The 10,267-nt window shown below is 48.7% G+C and overlaps 1 protein-coding gene across 1 annotated transcript in view; it reads left to right on the forward strand.

Annotated features, from left to right (window-relative positions):
- SUSD3 (sushi domain containing 3) overlaps positions 1 to 9,803 on the forward strand; it is a 43,900-nt gene extending 34,097 nt beyond the window's left edge. The window contains exons 5-6 of the mRNA XM_062585914.1: positions 60 to 227; positions 9,191 to 9,803. Of these exons, the coding sequence (XP_062441898.1) occupies positions 60 to 227; positions 9,191 to 9,404 (382 nt within the window). The 3' untranslated portion in view covers positions 9,405 to 9,803. The remainder of the gene's footprint in view (positions 1 to 59; positions 228 to 9,190) is intronic.
- Positions 9,804 to 10,267: the final 464 nt, after the last annotated feature.

Here is a 10,267-nt window from a genome sequence, read left to right on the forward strand (position 1 = left end):
AGCTCAGATATACAAGTGTTTATCATAGTAATGTGTTTTACCCTTTGCTTTATTCTCAGAGATATGCAGCTCTGGTACCAGCTCAGAAGTGAAGAATTAGAGAACATGCAAGCTGCTTACTTTGGTTATAAGGGAAGAAATAACAACAACAACAATAAAAAGCTCAGGAGAAAGTCACTACCTGATGATGCGGCTAACATGGCCTATGATAACCAAGGTTTCTTCAGGTAAAGTTACTAACATACGGCGGGTTCGGATGGGTTTGTTGAGCAGATTTTGGAAGGCGGACCAGGGAAAAGCGGGTGCTAAAGGAGAGCCCCAGGGGAGCAGCTGCTGTCGGCGCGCTGCAGCCGGGCGGGAGGCAGCAGGATGCGGCGGCGGCGGGCGCGGGTGGTTTCGGTCACCCGTGGCCCGTGAAGCTTGTCTGAGGCTGGTCTGTGTTGGAGGTGGCACCAGACGAACTGCAGAGAGGTTCTTAGGTGGATCAAACCTTCAGAGCGGGGCCGGCCGGGTGCCGCGGGCCGCGGTACCGCTGGCGGTGGGCACCAGGTATCGCTGCCGTCCCTCAGGGCGGGGGAAGCTCTTGAGAAATGCGGTTTCCCTGCGCGTGCCCGGTGCAAACACGGCGGCGGCGGCGGCGCCCGCGAGGTGCTGCCGCAGCAGAATCGCCCGCAAGCGGGGCGTCCCGGCCCTGCCGCCGGCGCTCGCGCTGCAGCCCGAGCGCCCGGGTGGGAACGAGGCGCGCGTGCGGTGCGGTGCGGTGCGGGCGCCGTGGGCCTAGGGATTTTCTGTACCGGTTCAAAATAACCTCCGCTGTGGCCAGATGTGCTACGCTGACTGCTGTTGTCGAAAAAAAGAAACAGAAAACTGAACGCGCAACGTGTCGCACTGATAGCGTTGCTGCTGCTGTCCGTATAATTACGTGTCGTCTCGTCTTTGCCGTCGTTTGGGTACTGCTCACTCGTCAGGTACGATAACAGATGGCACCATCCTTGTTTACTTTTAATTCACTGCTCCCATGTACAGCTTTTGTGCACAGCACATCTTGATTTGTAGTGGTTACCTGCAGAAAACAATTCTATGCAGGTTATAAACCTACTTCAGTGTCACAGCACAGCTGGAAATGGTGTTCAAACGGAGCGCTTACACAGAAGTCTGATGGCTGCTTAATCAGCTCAGCTTTGGGTGATTTCAGAAAGATGTATAAAGCTAATTAAATGATGATTGTATCCTAAAAAAGTTTCTGGAAGGCTCAGGATCTAGTTTTTAATTTTGAGCAACTGCAATCTGCTAGAGCATTGATGTTTGGCAAAAGTGTTGTTTGCTTTTAAAATAACGTGGATAAACGCACAAGGGCTCTGCTGGAGCTTGAGGCGCGGTTCTTATCTGCACCGCTCCACCGAGCAGGAGCTGCTGCCTTGTGTTTACCAAATTCTTCACATCTTTTCTTAACTGGAAGTAGCAGGGAATATACAATTCATCTGGATAAGCAGCTTCGCTGGGGCCAGAAGTCAACAAATTCATTATTTCTCTAGAATGGTAGAGAGTGGGTAAAGTTCAGTGGGGAACCAAGAGAGCAAGAGCAGTGAAGCCAGTGAGCTCTTTTTCTACATGGCACAACTTGCATGTAGCATCAAATCTCTGTGGGCAGACCCACCTTGGGTGCCTGAGCAATGCTGCTGATTAAGGTCCACTGAATTTCCATGATGCAGAGGTCATATTATCCCAACTGATTTCTAGTTAGAGCAAAAATTAGCTAGAAGAGCAAGTGTATTAATATGCCCATGCCAGAGCCAGAAGTGTAGCCATTCCTCATGTACAGAATGGCTGCTCCCAAGCCCGGATGGGAATTGAAGCAGTTACGAGATTAAACTCTGCCTTGGGATTGCTCTAGGAAAGCCTTGACCCTTTGTAGGTTTGTACCACGTTATCTTTCCTCACTGAAATAAGATCAGTTTAATCAGGGTTGGTAAATACTACTCATTTCTGCTGTTCATTCTGTTAAATGGATAGATGAATTGGATGAGAGGTGGAAATTACGCTAACATAATTCATGCCAAGTCTTGAAGACAGTACGTGGTATGTCAGCTTTATGTTTCACTTGCAAAGTTTATTTTTTCTGTAATGCATTGAACTAGCTCCCGCCATCCTGTGCACATAGTTCACTGGTACCAGCAGGGCTGTGCAGAGCCTGGGGCTGGCCGGTGCTGCGGGGTGGCTGACACACGGGGTGTGACTGCTACCTGCGTTGCTTGGTGGTTCCTTTCTCCATTTAACCTGAAGCGAGCATTCTGGCAGCCTTTGCTTGGAGGAATTTCCTACGTGCATTGCTGTAGCAGTAGAGCTGTTACAGCTCTGATGGTCTACAGAAATAAACGGGGAAATTTGGTATGATTGGAAAAAGCAGCAAAACTGAGGGCAAACAAGCTGAAAAGAAGGCTTCTTTATGTTGCTGTGGGCATTTGAATAAAAGTGTACGTGTGTGATCATGAAGAAACAGAAAGATAATTTAACCACTGTTTATTAATGTTTTGGACATTTGGAGGAATTTGTGAATGTATTACTAGACCACTTAGCAAATCAAAAATCTGATTTTATTATTTTAATAAGGAATTGTACTAAGAAACCTGGAAGTCTGATTATTTTCTCCCTGCCCTTTTCACGAGAAAAATCAGCAAACTTCTTGGACCCACAGTCGGAGACCTAAAGCCGCATGGACGCTTTTCCCTCCAGAGCAGAGGTGCAGTAGGTGTTGTTCTGTGTTTTATAACTATGAGCACTGGCTCCTTAACCCCTTGAAAAAGGAAACCTGATAGATGAGCTGTGCCCTTATCTGAGGAGGAGAGAGGGGTTTTATGATAGCATTTCCTTTCCTCAAAGAAAACAGTTCTGCTGGTTCCTCATGGAGCATGTGAAGGGTCTGGGAAAGTGAGGATCCCTCTACCTTTAGGAGGACCCTCCTGAGTGTGTCTTAGCCTATTTTTGACCAGAAAAAGGATGTAGGTATTGCTGCTTTTCAGACTAATTAAAATTGGTTTAGAGGTTAACTATGCTATGTTTTGATTTGCCCACTTTAAGAATCAAAAATACTTTAAGAACAAATAAGATAAAAGGTCAGTTCTTTCAGGAAGGTTTGTTATGGTTTATGGAGTAGCTTATGGAGGATTAAAAAGCTATTATCTGTTGAAGTGATGCCTTCGTTTGCTGATAAGGTAATTTTGGATGTAATGGGAGACCAGTATATGGATCCAGAGTCTTAATGGATGTAAGTTATCACTAATGTTGGGCAATAGAGGCTCTGCTGTTGTTCTATACCTGTCTGCCGTAAAATGATGTCTTTTCCCCTGGTGTTTTAAACATGGAGCAAATATTTTAAGTACATAGTTTTGCTAGCAAATGCTGAATTTTAATGACAACCACTGTGCTAGTAGTGAGCCCCATTCTGGCATCTTGTGTGCATGAACAAATTCCTTTAAAAGGATGACAAGCATATCCACAAATATGTGGGCTCGTTAGCTACGTTGTGTGGCCATTGTTGATGCCACATCTTCCTTTTTGGAAACGCAGAACTGTACAGAGGTTATACTACTGAAATACCCATTTTTAGCCTCTTATGTGCAGCAGCTGCAAAGATTTAAAGCACACTTGATCTTGTATGATACTGCAGTAGCAGACTAATGTCTGAGAAGCATGTGGCAAGGCCTGAGGCCACGGGGAGGGACCTATTTTTTCCAGCGCCATTTCTCAGAAGTTTAGCGCGTGGAGCAGAGCGGAGATAGCAGGCGGCCGGGAGATGCAGGGGTTTGGGGCAGATTAGCTGCAGAAAGGGTCTGTCGCCTCTGCAAGGGAGATTAGCGGCGGCTCGGCGTCACGTAGGTGGGCGAGCGGGGCAGCCAGAGAGCAGCTCACGGAAAACGGCCGCCGGCTGCTGCTGGTAGTTGAGAGGCCCCGGCGACCGCCGGCGAGGGCCGGCACGAGGGGTCCGGTTCGCGACGGAGAGCGGAGCCGAGCCGCTGCGGCGTGCAGGGGCAGCGAGCGTGCCTGGCCCCTGCTGCCCCGGGCTGCCCCCCAGTACGGCAGCTGGAAAGAAACTCGCCCAGCTCAAAAATGCATCTGAAGAGTGGCAGAGAAACCTGGCGAATCCTTCCGCGGGCGTGCAGCCGCCTCGGGGAAGGAGTGCGTTCCGGGTTTGGAACGCCTTGGAGTGAATTATTTTACACAGCTCTGGGCCAAGCTATAAAACATTCTCTATGAAGCAGCTGATCTGACTGCAGGAGTGAGTCAAATGGAAAAGCCCATATCTCAGTAGCTTTAAAGCCCTCCTTTAAGATGTCCACTACAGCTGGAGCAAATTATCGAGAGAAGAAACCTCTTCTGCAGAGAAGCAGGCTGGCGTGTTCCCATAGAAAATATTTTTAGTGCCTGAAATTTTTGTGCTGGAGCCCTTTCTGACTACAGGATGCATTACCAGTGTACCTGGCAAAGACTGTACAAGGAAAATCCAACAACAAACATGTCCAAGTAAAAAGATTTTGTTAAAAAGCCAAGATGCTCTTAGGAGAGGCAGCTTGGCATTTTGAGGCAGTCCAAGAAGCCTTAAGTAAAGTTGCACAAATTAGCTCATGACTTTGGCCTACACAGTAAAACCAAATGTATTCTCTCTTTTTCTTCTATTTATTGGCTATAGTGGTTGATGGTTTCTACTACCTTGTATGAGGGGGCTGCAGGGCAGTCCAAATCAGAAACTCATGTTGCTCTAAGCAATGTTCATGTCTGTTCAAGCTTGCTGAGGAGCATGGCTGTAGGCCAGCTGGCCATCCAGAAGTATGGGCAACAGAGGAGATGACACTTGGCTACATTCCCGTGCACCCCGCGGGCACTTTCCCAACTGCTATTGCCCTAATAAGTAGGAGCGATTAAACAGCTGAAGGATCTGAGCTCCTTCTGCTGGAGGACAGTGTGGTGCAGAGTTACCGCAGGACAGGGGAACACACTTGAAATGCCTGTATTGAGAGGCATGCTGCTGCAAAGCTTGATGGTAGGAAAAACAAGGAGAACAAAAAATCCCCAATAGAATACCCAGAACAACTGTAAAAACTCAACAGCGGGAGGCTGCAGAGCCAGAGGAGGCATCAGTAGAAGAATGACAGGGGCAAATGTGTCCTACAATAGTGACTTACCACAAGACTGTTAGAGGTCCCCAAAGGCTGATCTGCATCTAGTAATGCCAGGAAATGCTTCTGGAGCCCAGTCTGGGTCTGTACGTTCATTAGATCCATTTCCAGGGTGTAAGTCCGAATGCCACAAGCCTGGCTGAAGATGCCTTTGTGTTGGGAGGGGGCATCACACCTTTCCTGTATACCCAGAACTGACCCCCTTGTTCTGCTAACAGGACAGCTGGGACTTCAGCTGAGAACTACACAGGCTCTGCAACGCCACTGTCCCCCCTACAACGTAATCGGTTGTACGGAGGGACAGGTTTTTGCTCGTTCTGTCCCTCTAACCGCAGCAGCAGGAGCCGTGCTCCCAGCTGAACCCATGCTGGAAGGTAGGGGGTAACTTACCAGCCGTGCTCTCTTTTTGTAGCATACCTGCAGTTCGGAGGGATGTCGTGCCTGCTCCTGTTCCCAGGCTCTTCTAGCTGCTGTAAAGAAAATACTGTTTTGGCCTGGCATGTTTCATGATGCTGAGTTTCTGCATAGTTTGTTTTTCAAAGTCATCCTGACTATTGGAGAGCGAAACCTCTTGTTTGTTTTCATGGGTAAACTGGTTTATCTGGGTGCGTTTGGAGGCCAGTTGTCTTGCCACAGAGCTGGGCACTTCACTCCCTCTAAAAGATCAGGGCATTTTGTTTTACAATCATCAGCCTTGCTGTCAGAAATTACTTTTGTCTGTCCGAAAGCTCAGTCCTGCAAGGCTCAGCCCTGCTGGCTTCTGATGCCTGGGGACGCGGCTGAGAGGCCAGATCGTTTGGGCAGGGCTCTTGAGTCACCGCACTGACGTGAGCATGGACCTCTCAGCTGCAGGACTTAAATCGCAGAGAGCCACCGGTGGACTCCTTCCAGTGCTGTAGGAGGAGATGTAGCACCATAGTGTTTAATATTTCTTTACACAAAGCACCCAGTGAAATGGCTGCAAATAGCAAATGACTGGTTTGATATAATTGTACCCAGTTAATACAGTTCCTTGCGTGGAGGGGAGGAGACGCAGCCTGCGAGGGCTGGATTTCCCTTTCAAGCCTCTCCCGTGGATGGACCCACCCTGCAGGTCTGAGCTTCTCTACTGGCAGAGTTATTTTCCTCTAGTTTGTTATTACTCTGTTCTGCCCTCCCCACCGCCGCCTCTCAGAGACTGAGATCTTCCAGCATGCTTTGATAGGCGTGTTTCAAAGAAAGATCCAGGAGGGGAAGTGAGCTGTGGTTTCGTCTCGGGGCCCTGATACGAAGTGCAGAGGAGCTGGCTGCTAAATCATGCCCGTGTCCGTCCTCAGCGTAGCGTTACGGCAGCGAGTGCGGAGGGTGTGCGCGCACCAACACGTGCTTTCGATGGAGCTGCTATTACCATTTTCACAATGGTTCGTTATTACCCCGCAGCCTTGTACAAGTCACCAGACATAAAGCAACAAAAAAACCCCTCGCATCCTTCAACATAAGAATGATTTTTCAAAGCCAGTGCCGGCGTCGAGCAACACTGCGACGGCCCCCCGGTCCGTGCTTTCGCACTGCTCGCGTGTCCCGCAGATAGCGTTTCCCCTCCAGCGAGGGACGAACGGCTCTCGGCTTGCACGAAGCAAAATTCTTGTGAAGCTCCTGAAACCTGTTGACACCTTCTGGTGGCTGCTCTTCCCCCAGATGGGAGCCGTGTCTTTGCTTCTGCTCCCAGTTCGGCAGCCTCGCGCCTGGCATCACGCTGTCCCCGAGGGGCTGTTGCATTCTATTTGCTGAGGTTGTCGAGGAGTTACCGGGCAGATTTCCTGTTTGCTTGTGTGATAGAAACTGAAATACAGTGGAGGCGGAAAGCAGAACCAACCAAACCAAAAAAGCCTATCTCCAGTATGTAAACCATTTGCATCTGCCTTCATCAAATGTAGTCTCATGTATCTTGATAAGATACTCAGCATCTAGCATGTCATGGATGGTCCTGCAGTTCCAAGTGTGAGTACAGGGAGGTTTTCTGATCTTCTCATTATGGTGATTTGAAATAGTCTAGCTGGAAATTGCAGTGAAGGGAAGTTAAAACACTTGAAAGAGGTCACACTTGTTCTGCACTTGTATGAAGTGGAGAGTGCTCCTGAGGCTGAAAGTGCAAACTGAAGCCCATGTCTGGCTGACAGCGATGCATTCAGAGAGAGCCCGCTGCACGCACAATCACCCCCTGTCAATTCTACAGCCCTCTTGTTAGCACTTTTCAGCTGTTGCTTGGGTAGAGTGCTGTGGAATTCACTGTGCCTTTGATGTTCAGAGTTTCATGCATGAAGACATCTTCTCCCTTGGTGATCTTGAAGTTAAAAGCGAAGGAAGAAGATCTCCTCCTAGAAGAAGCAGTTAAATCCCATGCGTCTCTGTGCTGCATCTGAAAGCAGCAATTAGCAGAGAGTGACTGTTATCACCTCATCCTGGACTTATTTAAGCTTGGAAGCTTGATGGAAGCTTGACAGCTAATCAGAGGAGGAGGTTGCTTTGCCAGGAGTGTGGTTGTCCTCTAGCTGCAGTTTCAGCCAGTTTAGGTTCCTGATGTGGTGGTGAGCGGTGGGTAATTGGGAGCCTGGTGGTGCAGAGCTTTTAGGAGAGAACATTAGACTGGGATCAGTTACACGAGCTGCAGAAGTAAACTGTATTTATTGCACAATAACCAAAGTTCCTAGATTTGAAATACAACTGTGGCAGGGCTATTTGCAAGGACTGTGGCTATCCTGTGCAAAAACGGGCGTATTTTACAGAGGTTTTGCCTTGCCTTTCTCCTGATTCGACTCCCTGTGCATGCACTTTTGAACTGTTTTTCAGTACGCAACTATTGTCTGTCTCTTCAAGAACAGTGACTTGCGTTACTGCTGCTAAGAAAACATATGCACAGCAGCAGCTATGTCGGAAGGTTTTCTTTCGGGTCCTAAGACTGGCAGCATTAATGCATGTAGCTTCTGTCCTCTGATGGTAGAGGAACAGCCACAGGGGTACTGAGATCGGTGTCCGGATGTCAGACACAGAGCTGCCTGAGGCCTTGCTGACACATGAAGGTTACAAGCCATGTGGGTTTTTCAGCATGAAGTGGATAAAGTTACCAGGCTGTTGCACAGGAGAAATGGATGGGTATTGTGTTGTCCAAATTAAAGTGGGTAACTCTTGCTCATCCGAGTACAGCTGTGATGAGTGTATCTCTGACTCCAGCCATAGCAGTACATTCTCACGTGAAAAGTAGTGGTGGTTTAAGATGCCTTTACACTATCTGACTGCAGCTTGTGCCCAAAATAGTTTTGTAATACAGCCTTCCAGTGAAGAGCAAGATTTATTCTCCTTTCCAGGAAGGATGTTTCTGCGGTGTATCTACTGTGTACCGGAATGGCAAGACCTCAGTTATTTAGTAGCTACACTTTTATTTTCTGTTTTTCCCCTGTGGGTTTCTGCGTGTGTGCATGTTCGTGTAAAAGCCCTTTCTGTGATTGTTTCTGCCGTCTGTCCGTCACTGATGGTTGCAGCATACAGGCTCCGTGGCCTGGCCAGCTTCTCCTGTGCGTGGGAAGACAGCTGCGGTGTGCCAGCGGGGGCTCCAGATGCTGCCCGTGCTGCAGGGACGGGGTGAACCACCCCAGCACCCCCGCGACGTGCCAGCAGCTGCTGTGCAATAGTGCTGGTTTGCAAGAGCTCACCTCTGCCCCGAGGCCACGGTGGGAAGGAGGGCCGTGGGGACGGGCGCCGCGAATGAACGCAGGCGAATGAACGCAGCGACCAGCAACGCCTGCCCCAACCCCGGATAAAGCAACCTCCCAAGTCTTCTTGAGGTCTGCCTCCGCACTTACAGAGACATAATTATTTGCCCCATTGCTGCCAACTGTTTTCAGGGCTAGAAGAAGCGAGTCCATATGTTGCAGCACAAGTTTGCTAAATGCCTCATGTGCAATTAAAATGGAAGGGGAGGTTGTGTGTCCTCGGCAGAGCAGATGAAAGTCAAGTAACTTTTACCTTCACGCTTACAGGTTCCAGGAGGAGTGGACGCGGGACGTGGCAGCTCCTGGGCGTTGCAAGGACACTGACCATCCGCCCAGGTTGTACAAAAGCAGTGGTGCACCTGTGAAACAAGCTGTGCCAGGACACAGTGCTGCAACACGTACAGTGAATTCAATACATGTTGTTGAAGTCTATGGACATGAGGATAGTTACAACAAACCTACGTCTCAGATACCTGGGTAGCTGGGGTCTGAAATACAATAGCTCCTCTGGACCAAAATAAAATCTGGATAGAAATATGTGCCTTAAAGACAACATAGAAAGTTAACTGTTCATATGATTTTGAAATTTTATATATTCTAAGATAGTTATTTAAAACAAACGCTTCAAGATCTGATCTAAATAAAATAACGAAAGTTGGCAGCGGCAGTCGATGGCCATTCTCTACAATGTGCTATATGTTGTGACCGTGTCAAAAGTGTAATATTCTTCTGTGCATATAGAGAGAAATGGTAACAAGTTTGTATAATTGCCTCATACAAAGTCACTGATGATAATTACCCATTCATAACCTTTCTTTTGACCTATGTTTTTTGTAAACATTTCAGAAAGAAAAATCCCCCATATTTTTGCACACTAGTATGATAGAGTTAAAATAAAGTTTCGTTTTTAATTAAAGGACCCTGTTGTTTGTATAAGGAAGATTATTTTTTTTTTGATTCATCTGCTCTGTATGTAGAGACCAGTCTGTTTGTTAAAATGAACCGTGTGAGACTGGGTGCAGGAGAGGCTCATCCCCAGGTGCTCCGGGCGGTCCAAAAGGAGCGTGCTGCCTGCAGGGCTCCTTTGCCACGGTGGACAGCGTCGCCACGGGCCGGCTCTCGCTTGCGCGCTTGCCGCAGGGTGAGAGCAGCTGCCGCACGGGCTTGCCCGCGGGGAAGGTGCGGCACGTCTGCTGTTCCTTATGTAGGACTATCACGTAGCAGCCTTCAGGCGGCACGATGAGGGACGAGCCCCCTGCCCCAAGGACGAGCTCCGGGGCGGTCCTGGGAAGCCCATCGGCACGCGTGTGGCTCAAATGATCGTTGCGGCATCTCTGTGAGTAG

Source organism: Rhea pennata, chromosome 12, assembly GCF_028389875.1.
Source record: "Rhea pennata isolate bPtePen1 chromosome 12, bPtePen1.pri, whole genome shotgun sequence".
Taxonomy (NCBI): domain Eukaryota; kingdom Metazoa; phylum Chordata; class Aves; order Rheiformes; family Rheidae; genus Rhea; species Rhea pennata.